General features: G+C 36.9%; 1 protein-coding gene across 1 annotated transcript in view; it reads right to left on the reverse strand.

Annotated features, from left to right (window-relative positions):
* Positions 1–2,849: 2,849 nt before the first annotated feature.
* SLC27A6 (solute carrier family 27 member 6) overlaps positions 2,850–24,172 on the reverse strand; it is an 85,508-nt gene continuing 64,185 nt past the window's right edge. Inside the window, exons 5-10 of the mRNA XM_058737156.1 lie at positions 23,863–24,057; positions 15,277–15,367; positions 11,535–11,733; positions 9,646–9,743; positions 8,347–8,477; positions 2,850–4,382 (exon numbers count right to left, since the gene is read on the reverse strand). Of these exons, the coding sequence (XP_058593139.1) occupies positions 4,206–4,382; positions 8,347–8,477; positions 9,646–9,743; positions 11,535–11,733; positions 15,277–15,367; positions 23,863–24,057 (891 nt within the window). The 3' untranslated portion in view covers positions 2,850–4,205. The remainder of the gene's footprint in view (positions 4,383–8,346; positions 8,478–9,645; positions 9,744–11,534; positions 11,734–15,276; positions 15,368–23,862; positions 24,058–24,172) is intronic.

A 24,172-nucleotide genomic window follows, 5' to 3' on the forward strand; every position in this document is an offset into this window, starting at 1 on the left:
TCTGTGGGTTACTGCCCACAGTCTTTTTTTTAGTCCAGTGTGAATGACTAAAGGCTAAGAAAAACATATGAGAAAACTGTATTATTGCTTTGTTCTTTTTATATATGAAACTTCTCCCATTTCCCAGAAAAAAATTAATTCCTTTACTACAAAACCCCATTTTATCTAAATGGCTTTTCATGTTTTCATAGCAGATGCATTGTGATAGCTTCAGATAATGTTTTCTTCTTGGGTTTAAATAGAATATGAAGGTAATTAAATAGCAAAATCAGATATTTTGATGCAGATCAAAAACAATTGGCTATTTATAGACTTCCTTTTTATTTTTATGTATTTTTATTTTTTACATTTTTTTAAAAGCTTATTTATTTTGAGAGATGGAAACAGTGTGAGCAGGGGAGGGGCAGAGAGGGAGAGAGAGAATCCAAGCAGGCTCTGCACTGTCAGCACAGAGCTTGATGCAGGGGTCAAATCCATGAACTGTGAGATCATGACCCAAGCTGAAATCAAGAGTCAGACACTTAACTGAGCACCCAGGAGCCCCTAGATTTCCTTTTTTTTTTTTTTTTTAATTTTTTTTTAACGTTTATTTATTTTTGAGACAGAGAGAGACAGAGCATGAACAGGGAAGGGGCAGAGAAAGAGGGAGACACAGAATCTGAAACAGGCTCCAGGCTCTGAGCTGTCAGCACAGAGCCCGACATGGGGCTCGAACTCACGGACCGTGAGATCATGACCTGGGCTAAAGTCAGATGCATAACCGACTAAGCCACCCAGGCGCCCCTAGATTTCCTTTTTAAACATAATAGTTTGGCTTGCTTATCAATCACCAAAATATTTGACTACCATAGTTTGTGCAGATTTGACCATTCTCTTTGATATGAACCAATGAGGTCATATTTTTGCCTTCTTCGTTTTCTTGGCAACATTAAGAAAGAATTACCTTTTTGTTTGTTAAATTCAGTCTGACAGAAATTTGTTCATTATGGTATTGCCTTTCTGGCATAAGTTTTCACATATTATCTTCAATATTTTTAGCTCATTTGCATGAGAATATAATATCTGGTCTCAATACTGCAACTCTTAGTATATGGAGAATTTGCTTTAATTTTCCTTTATGTCATTGACAATTTACAAAACATATGTCTGTAGAAAATGGCATTTTTTGGCTCAGATGTTCACTTATAAAAGATAGTATATTCAAGAAATAGAACAAAGAAGAGCCATAGTAAACAAAATAATAAATAAATAAATAAATAAATAAATAAAATAAATAGCAATGACTTACCTAATTCCATTCCCAAATCTGGCATCACGATGTCAGCTTAAGTCTGTCATTGGCCCACCTATTACTGGTATGGGTATCTTCTTCCCATCCATCAGGCACATGGAAGCCAAAGTAATCCCTTGGCTGCTCTTTCTATTCCAGCCCTAATTCATAAACAGGTAGAAAGAGGCAAAATATCTGCCAATTCTAAGACAAGTGCTTCATGAATCATACTAGAAGACCCTCAGAAGCACAATTAATGGACAATTCTCTGAGTATTTATCTGGAGAGTTCCTTTATTGCAATTTTTCTTCCATATCAAGAATTAAAAGTTAAGATACTTAATATTAGTTTGAACCAGAATTTATCTAATTTACATTTTGGAAAGCAAGATGGCAGCACTTAATTTCAGGTAACTTTGGCTTTTCTTCCACCTATCATTTCCCTCAACTTTGGGTCTATGTTCTGAAAAGTATGCCGTGGACACTTGGAGAAGAGGGGGCACGTATTGGGTTACGTGCCATACAGTGGTCTCTGAAAAAGCCATTGTTTTATTTGGCTCCCAAAGATCCATGCTGTTAGTCACTGAGATGCCCCTTATTTCCAGCCCCCAACCCTCTAGAAGCCCAATGTCCTTCTCACTAATCTCCTGCTAAAATGGAAGTCATGGGAACCATTCTATTTCTGAAATAGCCTCATCTCTGTGTCTCTAACATCAGAGGCTTTCCACTGCAGGTGGAAGTCTCTTTTCTATATTCTCTTAAGGACTTTTTTTTTTTTAATTATAATCAGAAACCTCCTTTCCCCCTGCTTCTATCCTAGCAAAGTTGGATCTTGGTAGGAGTTCCATTTCTCATACTCTCACATATATATTTTTTTTGCAATTGTTCTTAACAATACATGTGGCCAACTTCCTTCCCCAAGTTTCTAGATGTTTTGTCTTACTCTTTAAAAACGTAAATCCTTAGTGTCTTTTGTTTGAAAGGCATTTTGAATGTCATACAGTCTTATTTTCTTTCTTTTATGTCATGAATTATTTTATACGCTGATGGAAATTTTTTATAATCAAGAGAAAAGCAGAGAAACTCACTATCTCAATTTGCTACAATTACACAGAGGGCCCATCTTGGTCTTTATATGTATTTTCATTGTGGCTGGAGTTTCTTTTGCCTTTGAAGCAGTTTTCAACTGCTTAATCATGAGGCTTCGTTTCCCCCATCCTGCTGTTGTTTCTTTGATAATCTGATCCCAGGTATTTTCCATTTTCCAGTAATTTCTGACAATGTTTTATCTACAGAAGACAGACTCTCTTGTCCGCCTCCCCCCATCTTTTAGTAGATTATTGTCTTCATAATATTCTGTCTTTTACTGTAATGGATTCAACAGGAAAGGTGTGGGTAAGGGAGTGAGATGTGTATGCTAAATTCACCATCATGATCTAATGTCCAAAGATTTTAAAGAGGAATTAGTAGAAAAGTGTCCAGATTTATTGCAGTAAAGAGCACCCATAAATTAAAAATATGTACATAAAGGCAAAGGAGTTTTTTAATGGGAAAGGTAAAGAACACCAATCACCAGTATAAAAATTAAATGCTAATTTATTCATTCACTTAATACTTTTTTAACAAACAACATTTATCCATTCTCAGATAGTGGGAGAATACACTTATTTAATTCATTCTACTTATCATTTAAAAACTTTTTTTCTCTTTAAAATTTTTTTTTTTTTGCCAAATTGATTATATTTTCTTTTTTTTTTTTTCCTTATCCTAAAGTTCGGCCTCTTATTTCTATGTTACTTATGGTTAACCTTTACATTTAAAACATATTTCAACCTTACAACCTTTGTTTTCCCAACAATGACAAAAAGGAACTACAAGATCTGCAAATTCTTTTCCAACCAAAATAAGCGTTTTAGCATGGGAGGCAACCTGAGGCAAAGCCAACTTTCCTTCTGGTTGCACAGGGAGCCGGGTTTATGGGCAAAGGAGCTTCCTGCCGAGCTCCGCTCCACTTCTCAGTCCAGCTCCACACTCCCCCCTGTGGGAGAAAGCTCACTTTGCTGAGAGCTGTTCATGTGGTTCTAGCTTGAAGCAAACCTTGGAGCTTGGCACTTCCAGACTGAAAGAAGTGCAAGGGTGCTTATTACCCTGTCCTTGCAATAGTGTTCTCACTTAACAACTCACAAGTCTGCTCACACGCAAAGCCTTTTCCTGCCTCCGATCTTGGGGTTCATACCTGCATTCTTGTTCTAGTCCATTCTTTCTCTGTATCATTAGTGGTTTCTAGAGCTCTGTTGGATTTTATAATGAATTTGATCCCATTTATGTATCTTTCAAAAGTTCCTAAATGTTTCGAGCTTACCAGTTTTCTTGTTTTGCTATCTCACACTTCTATGTTTCTCCTATCATCTGAATGTGAATTCAAGATAAGGGCGATAGACAGAAGTGCATATATTTTGGCCAGTCAGCTTCCTCTACTGGAAGTTTATAATTAAAAACATCAGAAAAAAAAAAACACCTCAAAACACATATTAATGAAGATGATTTTATTGAGTTTTAGGACAGGGCAGATAAAAATCAAATATTGGAGTAAAAATAAACCCATTTTTCAAAACTAGAAACTAAATATTTAAAAGTACATTTTACTAAGTGTCTAAATTGTTACCCACTTATGTATCATTTAGAATCTTCACAACTAAAGCAAATATTAGTTATGCACTAAACCCCAAAATAGGTAAAACAAATAATCAACTAGAGTTTGTTTTGAATTAAAATAAATTAGAGTTCCTACTAAAAGAAAAGCTGTTGCGTATTAAAGAAAATACAGCATATGTTGATTAATGTCCATTCCCTTCCTCCTTTAATGTTAAAGAATCACACTCTCCTCTCCTCTCACCTGTCCTAAGAAAACATGAAAATCCAATACGTAAAAAATCTTAAAGTTTGACCTCCCCTAACATGATCTGATCATAAAGTTCTTTGGTCAAGGGAACATAAGACTTTTTCAAGTTATCCATGAAATAAAGTGGGTCAGAAATTTTCAGTGGACTAAACCCTTCTTCCACCAAGTGAAACTTCTGTAGTTTGAATGTCCCTGTTGTTTCCATCTTCTCCTGTAAAATAATTGCCAGAATTAGTGGAATCATTTAATATTGTCTAAAATATATAAACAAAATATTCAATAATGAGACTATAACATTTAATTATAACACTTTCATAACCATTGACCATCTCTCTATTTACTACTAATAATTCAACATTAGAAATTTTAAAATGCCCTCTAAAACACTGAAATCTTTAGCTCAATTTACCGCTGAGCTTTATTCAACCTGTAAGAATTACGGAAATTGTCGGGTCACCTGGGTGGATCAGTCGGTTGAGTGTCCGAATTTGGCTCAGGTCATGATTCGTGGCTCGTGAGTTCAAGCCCCACAGTGGCTCACTGCTGTCAGTCTGTCAGCAAAGCCCACTTCAGATCCTCTGTCCCCCTTTCTCTGCCCCCCTCACTTGCAGTCTCCCCAAAATAAATAAATATTAAAGAAAAGAATTATGAAAATCGTCAAAAACTAATTACGCTTGATTATAAACCCTCTAAAACACACAGGCTTATCACTTTAATTCACTGTCAGTACATTATGTACAGAGAAAGCTATTAGACACCAAGAAGATAGAAGTTATAAAAGAGAACATTCTATTTCATAAGGCAGAATTTGATAAAAACCAGAAGGGGTAAAGGATGATCTAATACTTGGGTTGCCAAACTCTGCACTAAGGTGCTTTGCAGTATCCCTGGTGAACTTCCAGAGTGTCCAAGGGATATTTAAAATTTTCTAGGTAAACCCTGTGACATCTCAGTCACCACTTGCAAACTACTAGCTCAAGGTAGTTCACAGTTCCTATAGTAGTTTGTGATACATTCTTTCCAATGATGTCTTTATGAAACAGGGTTTTCAGTGGTTGGCATGATAAAAGGGAAGTACAGCCGAAAATCAATGTGGGACAAAGAATTAGGCTGGTTCTGTTCAGTCTGATCTAATCCCAGGGTTTGAGGAGTTGTATAATGCCCAATTTACATCTCTTTGGTATATCTGGTTATTAAAAAAAAAAAGCATTTTTTCTTTCACGTTGTATGCATTACTTTTTCAAACAGCAACTAATTTGTTAGACTTATGAATTTGTTTTGACCCAAATACTGAATAAATCAAATTTTAGGTATTTGCTTGACTGCAGAATGCCAGGAAATATTTACTGAGACACTATAGATGCCATGAATCTAGAAAATTTCAGAAGCTCTGCTTTAAGGGATTTAAAGGAGATAAAATGGGGGCAGCTGGGTCGCTCAGTCAGTTAAGTATCTGACTTTGGCTCAGGTCACAATCTCACAGTTCGTGAGTTCGGGTCCTGAGTCGGGCTCTGTGCTGACAGCTCAGAGCCTGAAGCCTACTTCAGATTCTGTGTCTCCCTCTCTCTCTGCCCCTCCCTCAATCCAGCTCTGTCTCTCTCTCTCTCTCTCTCTCTCTCTCTCTCTCAAAAATAAATAAACATTAAAAAAACACAACAAAAAAAGGAGATAAAATGTAACCCTTTGTGGTTGTTTCAGGCATGGAGAAGGAGCTTGTTTTAAATCAGATGACCATGTAGAGGTTCTTATAAAGGTTCTAGGAGTAATATGGCCATTTTTATTCAACCTTCTGAACTAATTCGAGAGTCAAGTTCTCTGTGAGTCTCCTTCCCTGATCTCATCCTCACTGTCCCCACCCTTTCCCAATACTGTCATCACAGAATTAGATCTATGTAGAAACACATACTCTTTTTCTCATTTTTAGAAAATTAGAAGCTCACTGTACTTACACTATTGATGTTCAACCTTAAAAGAAAAAAAGTTTTATAATGTGCCAGGTATATTTCCCCAGATTAGGTAATTTTTCATTGGGTAATGAAAAATTATTAGGCAATGGTTTAATAAGATCTCATCTAATTATAATATTTTAATTAACATTACTCTTATTCTAACTTATAAAGAATATCAAAAGTTTTTATTGCTATAAATAATACTTTGAAGAACATCTTTATATATAACATTTTTTCATCTTTGATTATTTCCTAAGGATATATTTCAGGAAATGAAATTATTGAGTCAAAACATGTAAATTCTAAGAGTCTGATTATATATTTACCAAATTGTTTTCTAGATAGATTATAACACCTTGTGTTTCTACAAGCAGAATAAAAGGACCATTTAATTTCATTGTACCCATGCTGAGCAATACCATATAAAATTTTTTTGGTAAATTTATTGGCCAAAAAAGTCATTTTTTAATTTGTGCTAAACAGACTTCGATAAGATTTTATTTTGATAATATAGTTGCTTTATTCATTTTGTCAGAGGTGACCTATGCTTTTTGCTCTGCTTATATCACATCATTTATAAGAATTCATTTGTTAAATAAATATTTCAACTGCCAACTATCATGCATTGTAATAAATACTGTAATAAATACAAACACTGTAATAAATATAATAGTCACGGCTCTAATTCTTTGAGGTGTTTAATGACACTAGAATATTTTCTAAGTTTGTCCAAGACTGATTTAGACTTCTAGAGTAGTTCAAAGCTAAAATATTTCTTCTGCTTCATGAAAGTGAATTGTAAGGTGCCCTAGGGGAAAAATGTTTAAGATATCATTTAATCTATCAACTGTGTTCTCCATTACACAATACACTATTTCTAGGGTGGTATGGGGAGGGCCAAGAGGAAGCAGGATATGGTTATAAAAGGGAAAGAGTTCTTGTGGTACCAGGAATGCTCATATCTTGACGGCAGTCAATGATGAATGAAGCAACATGGGTGATAAAAGTGTATAGGCCTTAAAACACACACACACACACACACACATGCACGCACACATGCACGTGTGAATATAAGTAAAGCAGGAGATTTAAAAAGATGGATAGATTGTATCACTGTCTATGTCCAGGTTATAATAGTTTTGAAAAAATGTCACCACTGGAGGAAATCAAGTAATGAGTACACACAGGATCTTTCTGTATTATTTCTCACAACAGCATGTAAGAATGTTATACATTGTAGATCAGTCTACAATGATCTCACTAAAAATTCCAGTTGAGAATGTGTTACTTCTGCTTTACATCCACTTACCTTTAGTATTTCAGAGCATTTTAATGAAAATAATCTGAGGCAGTGTATACAAACAGAAAAATAGAAAATTACGTCAATATGTATTTATGACAGTTAAGATGATGTGTCCCACTGGACAGTAATGACAGGCCACAAAGATGCTCAACAAATGCTTTAAAGATGAATATGAGGCCATCAATTGCTCCCCTCGGAATGTAACAGTGATACGACAAATGTATCCAGAAAAGCTCTATGTGATTGGATGTTAAGAGGTGATAAGTGTTAGCTTTGGGTTCACAATACTAAATACATGAATGGCTGAATAAATGAGCAAGCAAACTGATACAGTAGCTAAGTAAATTTTATTTTTACTGTTTTTTATTCTAATAACCTAACAAGAGAATGCCAGCTCTCAAAACAAATACATTCAGAAATCCCTAAAGGTATAAAGTCCTAGAGGGAGGGCAGACAGAAGGAGGTAAAAATTAAAAGCAGAATTGCTTAAAGCCATTTGCTTTTAGGCTCTGCACACATCCTGCAGACACCTTGAGGTCAGCTTGGTGGAACATAATTTTAGGCACAGAGCACCAAATGTCTTCACAAGGCTTGGGTGAAACGTAGTTTTGGCTTGAAACCATCTCTGAGGTCTTGAGTGAAGAGGAACAAAACAATCCCATAATGAGGACAAAGACAAAGACATCCTAGCATTTCATCACACTCCCTTCTATAATTAGGCTTTGAATATGGCATAAATTAACATCCTAATGATTTTCAGTGTTCTTGAGATTTTCTAATAGAAATAAAGTGCTCACAATATCTAAAAGATAAAATATTATTTTGTAAGTAGACCATCTCCTGGATTCCTGGTCTTGTAGTTCAGTTGAGTCTTTACCCAAGTACAATTACCTGAATTCTTAAAGGTCAAGCAGTAAGATTACCTGAATTCTCAAAAATCTTGGGCAGGCATAAGCTGGTAGAAAAGATACAACTTGTTCATAAACTTTCTCCAAGTCTAACGACTTATTTGGTTTTAAAGTAATAGAAGCCATTCCTGCTTTTCCTTCATAATCTGAAAAAAAAGTTGGAAATAGCATTAATTTTACAGGTACTAGGTGATTTTTAAAACGGTCCTGTTAATTATATACTAATTGTTGCAAATAGAGACATTAATCGTGTCACAGCAATAACAATGCAACAGTAGCATAAATGAGTGGGTCCTTCCTTGAGCATATGATTTGCTCCCCAGAAATAAGTTATAAACAGGGAACGGTAGACTCTATTCTTAATCATCCACACCACGAAAATGAAATAGATGGGGTGGAAAACACCATAAATAACCCCTAGTTTGCATCCTACAACCATTAATGTAAAATATTAATAGGAGACATTTATTTACTGGTGAATATATTCCAGAAATATATCCATGTTAAGAGTCAATGCAAAAAAAAAAAAAAAAAAAGACAACATTGTTTTCAAATTTAAAAACTAGACTGCCATTTCCATAACTAATTCCACAGATCACTTACTGCTGATCATGCCACCTATGGATTTTTCCAGGGAATCAGAATCTCCTATAGCTTTCCTCCAGCACCCAATGTCTGTTAGAGTAAATATCCCCTCCTCTGCCCCCCATTTAATACTCCCACCTCATGTGTCCTGGGCACCTACAAACATTAGTTGGAAAACATTGTTGTTTATCAAAACAGCACAGAAGAGCAAAGGGGCATAGCTATCCTCTAATTCCAAGTTGGTAACTTTTCTTTGCCATTTTCGCCATCATGAGAAATCCTCTTCTGCATACTTTCAAAGATAAATGAGGCCAAACAGACTTTAAAATTATTTTTGAAGAAGACTCAACTTAGCTACAAGTCAGTGTCATAAAACATTTAAACTAGAACATGTCCACGTTTAGTAGCATGTATAAACTCTAGTCACAAAGAGAACAATAATTAATAAACTATGGAAGAGCTGTAACTATTTTCGAGCAGTGAGTCACTGACCAGAGTTTCCAAGCTTTACCTAAAAATACACACATACATTAAAATTAAGTTGGTACCTGATGGGACCATGAAATTTGTTAGCCTGGTCTAGAGTCACTTGCCAAGACAAGACTAAGCTACTTATTTTAATTGATAAAAAAAAAATGAAATGTGGCATTAGTAAGATCATTGCAGAAGTGAAGAAATGTGGCACATTCTATTCGGAGAATTCCTCCCAAACCTGAATTATATTCATACCTGGCACCACCACCCCATACACGTTTGTTTCCTGTATGAAATCCAACATTCCAATAACATCAGCAACCTCTGTGGTTGCAACATTTTCTCCTTTCCACCTAAATGAAAGAAAGAAGTTCTGATTAATACACCTATATTTGAAGAAGTAGGTACCCAGTTTTAGTTTTAGTGCCTTGTACGTGGCTCCGTGCCAGTACCTGGTAACTGAACACAATGGCAGATTTCAGAACGAATGGGAGGCATTTGTAAGGGAGCACACTGTTGACAAGTCAACAAAACCAGAATCAGTGTTTTAGTGAAAATAACTTTATCTGTGTTTCATTGGTATAAACTGGTTATTGAAAAGTGTTTTTTGGTAATATGTCATAAAAGGAAAAGAATGATAAATCCCTCTTTATTTATGAGATGTATTAACGGTTCAGTACAAAACATTCCCTGTCTCCAATGACAGAGATAGAAAAAAATGAAAGGAAAGCTATAGTGGTCTCTCCAGTACCGACCCCCTTCAACTTCTAGGGATTAACCCCTTTGGTTCCCTGAATGCCAATGAATATTCTATTTCAATTAAAATAATTGTACGTATGGTGAGCACATAACATGGTACTAGAAGGTGAGGAAGTAAGAAGTATGATTCATTTATTCATTCAAACATGTTTTTGAATGTCTCCTGTATGTTCTTCACTGTTCTATAGTCATAGACCATGACTAATAATTTCATAAGCCCAAAATAATCTTAAGGAATTAAGAAAGAAATGTAAAAAAGATAAATTTGGCTCTTTCACTGTTTTTATCATTAGGTCAAGAATTAGACCATATTTGACCAGATTGGTTTCTGTTTCAACCCTGCCATTTAAACACCCAGAGTGGATGAGGTCAAATATAATAAAAATAAGTTCAGAGGAGATATACACACACACACACACACACACACACACACACACACACATATATAATATTTTATATATATTATATAAACATATATTTTTATATATCTTATATATTTATATATTTTATTTATATTTATTTATTTTAAATATATATATTATATAAATATATAAATTTATTTATTTATAAATATATCTTTATTTATTTATATATTAAATATTTATATATTATATATTTTTATATATTATATTATATTTTATACATATATGAATGTCTAAATATGTCTAAAATGTCTAACGTTTATTTATTTTTTCAACTTTTTTTTTTTTTTTTTTTTTTTTAATTTTTGGGACAGAGAGAGACAGAGCATGAACGGGGGAGGGGCAGAGAGAGAGGGAGACACAGAACCGGAAGCAGGCTCCAGGCTCCGAGCCATCAGCCCAGAGCCTGACGCGGGGCTCGAACTCACGGACCGCGAGATCGTGACCTGGCTGAAGTCGGACGCTTAACCGACTGCGCCACCCAGGTGCCCCTAACGTTTATTTATTTTTGAGAGAAACAGAGATAGAACGTGAGTGGGTTAGGGGCAGAAAGAGAGGAAGACACAGAATCTGCAGCAGGCTCCAGGCTCCGAGCTGTCAGCACAGAGCCGGACGTGACAGCTCGACAAGCTGTGAGATCATGAAGTGAGCGGAAGTCGGACGCTCAACTGACTGAGCCACCCAGGCGCCCCTGTCTATTTTATATTCTAATGAAAGGAGCTCACTGATTTTGACCACACTGATTCATTAAAGTAATGATAAAAATTGACATCAAGATTTAACTTAGGTTTCAATCTAACAACAGATGGTCCATGAATTTTTAAATGAGACATTATTGAGATAAAAAGCGCTCTGTCTGCCCTGAAGGTAAAGACCAGGGCGTCTAGAATGTTTCCATACAGCCTTGCTTAGAGCACGGTTCACAGTCACAGAACCAGCAGTACAACCGATGTTATTTCATACCTGAAAGTGTCTCCAATACGGTCCCAAAAATAAAGGAAATTCTCCTGATCTTGGACCATTAAATCTCCTGTGTTAAAGTAAACATCTCCCTTCTTAAAAACATCACAAAGCAGTTTCTTTTCTGTGTGCTTCTTATTCCCAGCATAACCAAAAAAGGGATTATTCTCAGTCACTCGAGAAATGAGAAGTCCAGGTTCTCCTGGGAGAGAAAAGCATTTTTCAGTGATTGGATTAAAACGATTATTACACATATCATGCACGTACTTAAATGGTATCTGACCAACACAACCAGGGTTGCCGATCTTCCTCTGAACTTATTTTTATTATGTTTGACCTCAGGCACTCTGGGTGTCTGCATCCAGCATATCCTTTCACAGACTGCCACAGACACAAATTACTTTGGAAAAACTAACAAAAAAGGAAAGCGAATGTCAACAAAACCATATTAAATTTATTTTACATCCTGCATGGATGACCGAAGGCTACTTTTCTTTTATGTTAACTAGATTTTAACACTAAGAATAATGACAACCCTATAAATAACCACAATTATAATGTTAATAAGATTATGACTGTAGCGATGCTTATTGAGCATTTACTATGTAGCAAGCCCCATGAGCCCTTTGCAAACGCTAGCTTGTTTATTCTTCACAGAAATCCTTTGAAATTGATCATTAACATTCCTATTTCACAGGGAAGAAATGGCCCAGAAGGGTGAAGTAAATTACCAAAGACCAACAGATGGACAGGAATGGACCCAGAACTCAAATGTAAGTCTAGGATTCTGCAGCAAGGTTTCTGTTCACTACTCTCTCTGGTCTAGAAGTTATTAGAAGTTTAAGAAAATGTTTTATTCTTATGGGATGTTGTCTGGAAATCCTCAATGGGCAAGAGACAAGGCATAAAAGTTATTAGTATTACTTAGAAACATTATCTGAAAAAAATTTTCGATCAGATTTACTCAAATTGATCAGGATTTTGCCCAGCAAGCTGCACGGTAAAAAACTACTTCTATGAGAATGATAGAAGACAAAGGAAGCAGCAAACACTGCCTGAAAAAAAAATTTTTTTAAATGTCTCTTCAGTTTTTCAGAGAAAGAGCAGGGAAGGGGCAGAGAGAGGGAGACAGGATCCAAAGCGGGCTCTGTGCTGAGAGCAGAGAGCCCGATGCAGGGCTCAAACTCATGAACCGTGAGATCATGAGTTGAGATGTGAGAGCATGACCTGAGACATGAGATCATGACCTGAGCCGAAGTCAGACGCTTAACAGACTGAGCCACCTAGCTAGGCACCCCTGTCCCAGAACATTCTAAGTCCATTGTTGACTTCCTGTGAAGAGAGGCAACATCCACATGATTGATTAGATGGGGTTAATTCCAGCACATTGTAGAGTGATTTATATCATTTTAACATTCTCTATTAAACTCTCATTGCTTCCACTCATTCTGGACATCCTGGCTTCCAAAGATATACACCAGTGGCAAAGCCATGCCTGCTCTACTACAGAAAAGGCTCCTGGTTGTCACTGTCATCACTGACACCTCCATCATCATCATCGTCATCATCATCATGGCCATTGCTACACTTTCTGAGCATTTTCTGGGTACCAGTCGTTATTCTGAGCACTTTATTTTGTGTATCCCATTTAAGTCTCATCACAAACCTATAACACAAGCCCTCATATTATCTCCATTTTAGAGGTAAAGAAACCGAGAAAGAGAAAGTAACTTGCCCAGTGTCACATATTTGCCAAATGTTGGAGATGGTTTTTTTTAACCAGGTTCATCTGACTTCTGAGCCTGTCTTCCATCACATATTCCTTCAGTCTACATATCCTCTATTTCAGAAATTTCCAAGCTTCTCTTATTTCCCTTAGAATTTTTTTTTTTTTTCAACGTTTTTTTTTTTTTTTTTTTTATTTATTTTTGGGACAGAGAGAGACAAAGCATGAACGGGGGAAGGGCAGAGACAGAGGGAGACACAGAATCGGAAACAGGCTCCAGGCTCCGAGCCATCAGCCCAGAGCCTGACGCGGGGCTCGAACTCACGGACCGGACCGCGAGATCGTGACCTGGCTGAAGTCGGACGCTTAACCGACTGCGCCACCCAGGCGCCCCTCCCTTAGAATTTATATTCTTCTTTTTCCTTCAAGACACAGGCTTATAGTTTCTTCCCTGACAATTAATTATTACAAATGCTTAAAAAGATCATAGTGTTTCTTCTATCTGTTCTAGGCAAATGTATGCAAGGCAAAATACCATTAATAGAAAAAAACACTGAGTAATTCATAATGAGAATTGCAAAACACTAAAGCAGATGTTTGGGGACAATCTGCTTTTTAAAAAACCCTGAGTTTACATAAGCAGTTCTGGGATTCAAGTTCCAATGTCAGATATGATTGTAATTGTAATAAGTAAAATACACCAGGAGTGCTTGGCTGGCTTGGTCGGTAGAGCGTGTGACTCATAATCTTGAGGTTGTGAGTTTGAGTCCCATGTTGGGTATAGAGATTACTTAAACAAAATTGTAAAATAAATAAATAAAATAAAACAAAACACACTAGTTAAGTGTGTGTATAGTTTAGAAATGGATTTTTTTCTTGGACACAGCTTATAGAGTTGAATTAGGGAAAGATATTTTATAGATGCCCTTAGGCTTGAAATTCAGAGGAGAAGGAAATTTGTGTTTTAATAGATAATGCTTATATTCTTCCCAAGCTTTCAGCTACCAGAACAAACCAACCGACCAGGCTTGCAACCTTTATCTCCACATTTGAAGTAACAATTTAAATGAAATCATCTCTGAAATGTAGTCCAAGCATATTCTGAGGCGGCAAAAAGTAATTTTGGCCTGATTTATTCAGACTGAATGTCTAAACAATTCCAAATGCACATATCTACATTTAAATTCCTAGACTGATTATATGCAGCAGCAAGTTAATTGGGGTACTTGCTTTTATTAACATGTCTAACCAAAAATCATCATAAAGTCCTCCTTGGGGCAGGAGGGAAGTGAGAGGGAGAAGTGGGGAGGTAGCAAGCCACATGCCAGGCTCTCAGTAGGGTTCTACATCTATCATCTCATGTAATTGTGAACAAAACCTCATAAATAAATATTGTCACCTCTACTCTACATATGAAGAAAATAATCTCAGCCTGAGTGGCCTGCCCAGAGTTGGACAGTTTCTAAGCATGAGAGCCCACATTTAAATCGAAGTCTGCCTGACTTTCCATTATACCTAGAATGATAACTAGGGCATTGTTTTTCATATTATATCTTAGTCATATGGGACATTAGTGCCACTATTACAGCTAGACGTGGTGGACTGAGCAAAATATAAGCCCAGGAGTGCCTGCATGGCTCAGCTGGTTAAGCATCCAACTCTTGATTTCAGCTTAGGTCATGATCTCACAGTAGTAAGACTGAGCCCTTCGTCAGACTCCACTCTCTCTCCTTCTCTCTCTGCCACTCCTCTGCTTGCTCTCTCTCTTTCTCTCAAAACAAACATTTTTAAAAAAAGGAAATATGAGCGCAAGAGTAATGTGTTCTAAATTTCAATATCTTACTGAGTGACCTATCTGGGATCCCTAACATCTAATAATTAAACTCTTCTCCCTGCACTGAAATTCCAAACAAGTCTCATCACATATTAGTAAAAGCCATTCATTCTAAATTCAGTAGTAATTAAACAGAAATTCAGAAACATTGCCTGAGGGGACGTGGTCAAACACAAGAATCTTACCTTTTTTCACAGGAGTACACCAGCCCTGTTCATTTCTAATGGGTTCATCTTTCTGAAGATCATACTTTATCAAGTCAAAAGTGAATAAAAGCTGCCAAAACAAAATTAAACACACAATAAAGACAAAAACAACAACAAAATATTCATTTGTGCAGTGACATCTACCGGTTATGGACTTTTTGTTCTGTCAGTTGAAATAAAGAATGAGAATGTAGATTTATTACTATAAGTCAACTTTACTGAAAAAAAATTAACTATGTATTTGAAACTCAAAACTGAAGGCAATAGTAAATAGCACTTGTATACTGGTATTTACTTCAATTTCATTTTGTGTTGCACATTATCTTAGGAAAATTTAATTTTATTCTTTATTCCTCAATTACATATTCTACTAATTCCAGGTAAGAGGAACACTTCTTGCCTTCTCCTTCAGAAATCATTCAGAAACAGCCTTTGAAATAAAAGTTTTAATAGAACTAAAATGTCAACTATGTGAATGCAAGGATTTTGTTGTCTACTTTAAATTTACAATCCCTTGAAAAGGGAGGGATCAGATGCCCAAAAAATACTTATTTGACACGGACTTTGAACTTTTTCCCTAGGCCTTTCACCTTAATGTCCCTAAACTAACTCAGTACCTCTGTGCACTCATGTGCTATGAGATGGTAAATTGGTAGAACACACTCATCAGATTGGGAAGCAAGCTAATTGGACATCTCTCCTTGTCCCCAAATATTTCCAGCTACCCTGCTCTTGTAATGTCCATGTTACCATGCCATGCTGATTCACAATCCACTAACGTGTGACCCTGGGAGAAAACTGCAGAGTGGTTCAATCCAACTCATTTATTTTATATATAAGAAAATTGAGGTTTTCCTGATCCATTAAACAAACAATCTTATTAAGGAGAACTAGAAAATGGTAAGCTAAGATGGAGATAATAAAAGGAGGTAAGAAAAAATAATAAGGAAGGACAAAGAGAAGACAGAGACCAAGAGGAGGAGAAACAAAATGAACAAATATAGAACAAGTAAGTGGAAAAGATTAATAAAATTAGTGAGGTAAATGTATTATTTACAAAAAAAATTTTTTTAATGTTTATTTACTTTTCAGAGAGAGAGAATATGCACACACAAGCAGGGGAGGGACAGAGAGAGACACACACAGAAGCCGAAGCAGGCTCCAGCTCTGAGCTGTCAGCACAGAGGCTGACACGGGGCTCAAACTCATAAACCATGAGATCATGACCAGAGCCGAAGTTGAACGCTTAACGGACTGAGGCACCCAGGCACCCCGAGATAAATGTATTATTTATCATTGAAGACTAGACACAAACATTTGTTTTTGTTTTTGTTTTTGTTTTTTAAGTTTATTTATTTATTTTGAGAGAGTGAGAAATAAAGCACATGAGCTGGGGAAAGGCAGAGAGAGAGGGAGAGAGAGAGAATCCCAAGCAGACTCTGTGCTGCCAGCAGAGAACCTGATGTAGGGCTCGAACTCATGACACCATGAGATCATGACCTAAGCCAAAGTCAGAAGCCGGAAGCTTAACTGACTGAGCCACCCAGGCACTCCTATTTTTAATGTCAGTAAAATCCACATGTAGTTAGAATCACAAGTCATTACTTGTGATGAATATAACTGACACCAACTCATGTTGATTGAGTGCCTCCTGCATGTCAGACACTGCTACAAGCTTAAGAACAGCATTTAATTTAATGGGATAATTTAATTAATATTATCCCATTTTAAGATGTGGGTCAATGAGAGAGGAGGCAAAACAAAATATATTGTAATTCTAGACATAAAGATTCTTTATTAAAAGGCAAGCTTGCATCTTGTTGGTTTTCGTCTGTAATTGGGATAACAGCTTTCTGGCCACTTGCCTAATGACTGGTAAAAGGAGAGATTCCAGAAGTTCCGGAACTGCATTTATCATTTTGGTCAAACAGGAACAGCGCCCTTGTTCATTACCAATCTCCTTTAACATGTTTTATAGTTTGAAAACTTTGCTCAGAAGCTGACGATATCAGCATTAGTGTTGTTTCTTTCAGATTAATTGGTCAACCGCATTCATGGATGCGATTCATTTTACACCAAACCACTGTGCCTGTTGTCACATATAGGGGACTTGCAGGTCACAAGTTGGGTAATTTTATCATACGAATGAAATTTAAATATATTGCAGCATCGTGAGATGGTCTGGGTCTGAGTATTAAGTTTCAGCTAGAGGGATTTTTATTTTTTTCTTGCCTTTGAGATTCCACACGATTACAAAAATGGCTGTGTTATAATAACACAAATAAAAGTAAATAAATCCCCACCTTTTAAAAAAAATTTTTAAGTTTATTTTATTTATTCACTCAGAGAGAGAGAGAGAGAGAAAGAACAGCGGGGGAGGAGCAGAGAGAGAGGGAGAGAGAATCCCAAGCAGGCTCTGCACTGTCAGCGCAAAGCCCAATGTGGGGCTGGAACTCACGAACTGCGAGATCATGACCCGGGCTGAAGGCAGGCGCTTAACTGACTGAGCCACCCAGGCACCCCACATCCCCACTTTAATATCCCCTGATTGTATATGTGCACACACAGGTATAGGTATGTGTGTCAAGAGCAGAGCTGCACGGGATCGCATTCATAACAGACTAGGTAAACGGATCCCCAGCACTGTGAAGCACACACCTGGGGGCTGTACACAGTGCCTCAGAGTTCCCATACATGTCCGCATGCTTTTGTCTATTCACATCTGTACATTTAGAAGCTGCAAAGGAAATAGAAAACTCACTGCCTCTGTTAATCGGTTATGTTTATCTTGTTTGTTTTCTGCCTTCCCCAATAGAATATAACCTGCACATCAACAGGAATCTATGTCCACTGTGTTCATTGGGTTCACAGGGTGAGGCGTACTGAAAAATTTTAATAGACTGTATAAAGGAGTTCATTTGATGAGCATCATTACAAATGTGTTTAAATTGATAGAGAGAAAGGTAGGAAACTGATTAATAAAATATACTCTCTGACAAATGAAACCATACCATTTTAGGAAGTGAAACCAATTTAAATTTCCTTGAGTTTAACCAATGAAAATGGAGCTCAAGTTAAATTACAGTGTTTCTTTAGTGTAAAAGATATCAGTCCCTGTGAGGTAAAGACCCTTAAACGCAGAATTTAACCGAGGTCTGGCTTTCACTCTCAGCTTCTGGCAGATAATCTCTATGCCCCTCCAATGCCATGGCCAACAGTATGTTTGTTAGCCTCAGGCTGTTCGGCATGTGGATAGTGACAATACGAGCTAGATTTAGTGTCTGAACCACACTGATAATGTGATGTAGGGGCGGGGCTTTGGGTCCCCTAGCTTGACCTCTTGAGGGATTGGAGATGGAGGTTAGCCCCAGAAGCAGCCAACTACATTTAAATGTGGACATCAAGGCTGGTGAGTTTCCCTAGCGGCAATACTCCATGTACATTGTCACCTGTCAATTCCAGGGGAGTAATGCCATCCTGTCTCCACAGGAAAGGAGTAGAAGCCTTTGCATTTGGTGCCCTGCTGATTCTGCCCCATTGCTTCCTCCTCCGTCTGATTTTAATCTGTATCCTTTAGATCCTTTAGCTGTAATAAATGGTAATTATTATGCATAACAGCTTTCTGTGAGTTTTGTGAGTACTTAGTGAATTATTGAACCCAAAGGGGGCTTTAGGGACTTCAAAACTGCAAGTGCTGTCAGAGGTAAGGGCTTGTATGGATTATTGCCTAACTTCATAGTTAGCTAAATTTCCTAGTCCATAAAAAACACCTACTTTTAGGGCACCTGGGCGGCTCAGTTGGTTAAGCAACTGACTCTTGGTTTTGGCTCAGGTCATGATTTCATAGCTCGTGGGATCAAGCCTCGCACTGGGCTCTGGGCTATCAGCACGGAGCCTGCTTGGGAGTCTCTCTCTCTGCCCCTCCCCCACTCTTCCTCTCTCTCTCTCTCTCTCTTTCTCTCTCAAAATAAATAAACTTAAAAAAAAATGCCTACTTTTAAGATAATAAAAGTTTAAAGACATGTGAAGGAGCCTTTTATTTACACTGTACTTATGGACTTACTACTATAAGATGAAAGAATCAGCACTTGTATTTCGGCCTCTGCTCCCACCCAATTCCCATCATTGTTAGTGCTATAATTATTTTTATATTTTCAGGATTTATACTTCCATTCCATCTATAAACATAATCTGGAGCTGTTCAATCTTCTATATTTAAATGGATTCAATCAATCCTTTTAACTGAAGGTGATTCCTTCATTTCTAAGTTCTGTTTTATCTTCAGGATGACTGGACATTTTCACTAAGTGAGTTTGATAAAGTACCGCGTTCCTGTAAATACATGGGTGTTATAGTCTCTGATTTCTTAACTTTTTGGGAACACCTCTTTAGACTCAAAGAACAATGGGGTCAGAAGTAAAATTCTTCGGTGAATACATTACTTTGTTTTTTTGTTTCTTTCTGGCATTGAGTGTTTTGTCCTCATTTTGAGAGAAGCCTAAGCTGTTTCGCATCTTCAACCTACAGTTTGTACAGCCTTTGTTTTCTCTGCCTCAGCATCTCCTTAGAGATCTTTAATTCGTGTTCAGTAATTTCAACAGCATATATTTTTCTGATGATCATCCTGCATTAAGTTGTTTGTTCCTGGAACACAATGTGCTCTTTTGCTAAAGATTCAAGTCTTTAAGGAAGTTTTCCTCTATTAGGTTTCAAATAAGAGTCTTCTCTTTAATTTTCTTTTTCTGCAGGGACACCGATTAGCACATGTCAGATAACTGTCTATGTTTCCAAAATCTTTCTAATTTATTTTGTATTCCTATTTGCTTATCCTTTTTACTGTGTTTGTGTGATGCCTTAATCCCATCTATCTTGCTCCCTAACAATGTTACAGCCTATAATGTGGTGTTCATTTGTGCAACACTTTCATCTTCCCTTTTAGTTTTTTTTCTTTGAGCTGACTCTATCTACTTTCCAACTCCTTTTGTTGATTGACATTTCCCTGGAACTTTCCTCTCTTCTGATCTCTTATTTTTATTTATTTATTTTTTAATTTTTTTTTTAATGTTTATTTATTTATTTATTTTTTTTATTTTTTTTATTTTTTTAATGTTTTTTATTTATTTTTGGGACAGAGAGAGACAGAGCATGAACGGGGGAGGGGCAGAGAGAGAGGGAGACACAGAATCGGAAACAGGCTCCAGGCTCCGAGCCATCAGCCCAGAGCCTGACGCGGGGCTCGAACTCACGGACCGCGAGATCGTGACCTGGCTGAAGTCGGACGCTTAACCGACTGCGCCACCCAGGCGCCCCATAATGTTTATTTATTTTTGAAGGAGACAGAGAGCATGATCAGGGGAAGGGCGGGGGGGGGTGGGGCACAGCATCCAAAGCAGTCTCCAGACCCTGAGTCTCCAGACCGTCAGCACAGAGTCCAACGCAGGGCTCAAACTCACGAGCCCTGAGACCATGACCCGAGCCGAAGTCAGACGCCCAACAGACTGAGCCACCCAGGCACCCCTGAGCTCTTATTTTTAAAGAGAGTATCATTGCAATTTTTGAAATTAAGGGGAATTAAGGGAAACATTCCCTGGTCATTTCAGAGGGCTTATTATTTTCTGTGCATCCATATTATTTTTTCAGCTACCTTTTATTAAGATCTATCTTTTCTCTTTTTTTCAAGTTTTATTTTCTCTAGGGATTTTGTGTTTGTTCCTTCCCAATTATGTTATCCCTGGGTGTAGGGATAAGGAAAAGCCAGTCTGTTGCTGTTATCAAATGCAGGTCCGTCCATCAAAGGCACTGTCACAAAATATAGGGTTTGCTCTGAGGGCACAAATGGCACACAGAGCCCTTCAGCTGTGTGCATTTAAATGGCAAATGTGGCACACAAGAAGGACACTTGGGTCACAGGAGCTCTGTGTTGATGCCTCTTCTTTTTCCTTCTCTGTTAATATCCCATCTTTGGAGGCTGATTTGTTTCTGAGACAGTAAGTGGAGAGGAGGCCTCCATGAAGTTTAAATTTGTGAGAGACAGACTTATCAAATCTCCCCACATGATCATGAAGCAATTATTGGTCCAAATTTTTCAGCTTCCCTGCTCTGTAACGAACTCCTATGCAAATGAAGTGAGAAAAGATAAGGTAGAATTCATTTGATATGAGGTACCACGTTTTTCATTTCCAAACTGAAAACATAACCGAGCCTAAGTTTAAAATCAGAAGTTTTCCAAATCAGTTGGAGACAATCATGCCTTATTGCTTTATTGACAGTATTGCAGTCTGACAGGGAATTTAAGACATTTAAAAATTATAATGAAGTCAAGCCAGTAATGTAAAATACAAATCTTCTTCATTGTGCTCTTGTTGGATGATTACTTTGCAATGACTCAGCTTCACTAAAGAGCTTTAACATGAATACCATATTTTTAATGGAACCACTGCAATGAGTTGAGAAAATTAACTGGGAGGAGTGTAAACCTCGGTAGTGTCAGCACTTATTTTCCCAAAATTACTTTTCAGAATGTACATGCATGTCTGTGATGTCAATAAGACCCTCAAAATCCCAAAGAGCACATCATAAAAATAGTGTGTATCTTCTCAAGGTTACAAACATCAGAGCAATTTCTATCAGGTTTGAATCTATTTCTCTGCTTTTTAAAAATTATATGTTTATCTCTTTTGATGCTCCTCACTGTTTATTTTATATATATATTTATTTATTTATTTATTTATTTATTTATTTTACGTTTATTTTTGAGACAGAGAGAGACAGAGCATGAATGGGGGAGGGTCAGAGAGAGGGAGACACAGAATCTGAAACAGGCTCCAGGCTCCGAGCTGTCAGCACAGAGCCCGACGCGGGGCTTGAACTCACATACCGCGAGATCGTGACCTGAGCCGAAGTTGGCCGCTTAACCAACTGAGCCACCCAGGCGCCCCTTATTTTATATTTCTTTACTTTATATTCTTGACTACTTCCTTCTTTTTATTTCCTTTAGGTTTATTCCAGTTGCTTTTTATGTATTTAAAAAACACTTTTTAAGTGTTTATTTATTTTTGAGAGAGAGAAAGACTGTGAGCAGGGGAGAGGCAGAGAGAGAGGGACACACAGAATCCGAAGCAGGCTCTGAGCTGTCAGCACAGAACTTACAAGCCATGAGATCATGACCTGAGCTGAAGTCAGATGCTTAACTGAGCCGCCCAGGTGCCCCTCAGTTGCATTTTAATTAACCCCCAGAAATGGATATTTAGCTCACAAATTTTCAACCATTCTTATGTGAGTCCAAAAACTGTGAAATATAATGCTTTCATCTTGATTCAGCTCAAATTACTTTTTAACTTCAATTATTTGTTTTTGTTGACTCACTGGAAATTTAGTGATGTTTTATTTCCAAATATATGGGAGATGAACTAGCTGTCATTTAAAACATTTATTTCCACTTGAATTAAAATGCCGTTGGAAACATCATCTATATTCAACCCTCTGAGATTTGCTGGAATTCCCTAAGTGGCCCAGTAATCTTTGTGAATGTTTCAAAAGGGCTTGAAAAGAATGGATGTTCTGCAGTCTTTTTCAAATTATTTGTATTTATTATTATTATTGTTAATGTTATTATTATTATTATTATTATTATTTGGTAGGCTCTACAACCTGTATGGAGCCCCATGCAGAGCCCAACGTGGGGCTTGAACTTATGACCCTGAGATCAAGGCTTAAGCTGAGACCAAGAGCTGGACACTCAATGGACTGGGCCACCCAGGTGCCCCTATTCTGCAGTTTTTAGAGGCAGTGTCCTATATATATTCATTAGCTCAAGTAGTTTCTTTATTGCATTATTCTGTATCATTGCAGATTTTCTTTGGCTTCTTCTATCAAACATTGAAAGAGCTATAATATAATATCCTACTATGATTCCAGCCTTATTTTAGTTCCTCTTGAGGTTACATACATTTTACTTTATAAATTTAGAGACTATTTTCTTTACTTTCACTTTTATTCCTTAAAAAATATCGATGACTATAAACTCTATTTTGACAATTACTTTCACCAAACCAGCTGAAGACATCTGTTCAATCTTTTGTCTTCCACAGTTGTTACTGAGAAATCAGCAGGAAGTTTTTTACTCCTAGATAAGTGATTTGGGGCAGCTTTTACGATTTTTAGTAGTATCTTGATTCATTAGAAGCCTGTACATAACTTTTGAGTGATATAAAAATGAAGGCTAAGCAGAAACCCTGCATTGAAAATACTCAGGCAAAATGAAAAGAGTCAAATTAACATGTATTAGAAACTTTGCTTGCTGTTTATACATTACATCATGAAATTTGAAAACAGAACAAAAGACTTAGGTATCATTATCCCTACATTATAGAGGAAAACATGTGAGATGGTTAAGATTTTCATAATCTATGTTCACCTAGAGGCCATGACTTTATAGAAGTTCTCAACTCAAAAAAAAGGAAAAAGAAAGGTGATAATATTTACCATAATTCACAAACAAAAAGTCTAGAAGAGAGGTAAGCAGATCTCAATATATTTCTTTTGTAAAGAAAATACCGTACTTACTTTGTGAAGGAAATTTGTTCTCCCAACGGATCCAATTTTCCCATTATGATTAATTAAACAAATGTTTCCTTCAGTAGCTCCATAAAACTCACAAATCTTAATATTTCCAAATCTGTCTAAAAATTCCCTCCACACATCACTCCGTAGGCCGTTTCCAACTGCCAAACGCACTTGATGATCCTTTTCTCCTTCTCTCTGTTAGAGGAAAAGATTTGACTTGTAATTGATTCATTCTAGTTCTCAGCTCTTTATCTCATTATTATGACTTAAATGGAAATATCCAGAAGTTGGGTGCACATATGCAATAATG

This window comes from Neofelis nebulosa, chromosome 1 (genome assembly GCF_028018385.1).
Source record: "Neofelis nebulosa isolate mNeoNeb1 chromosome 1, mNeoNeb1.pri, whole genome shotgun sequence".
NCBI classification, from domain to species: Eukaryota; Metazoa; Chordata; class Mammalia; order Carnivora; family Felidae; genus Neofelis; species Neofelis nebulosa.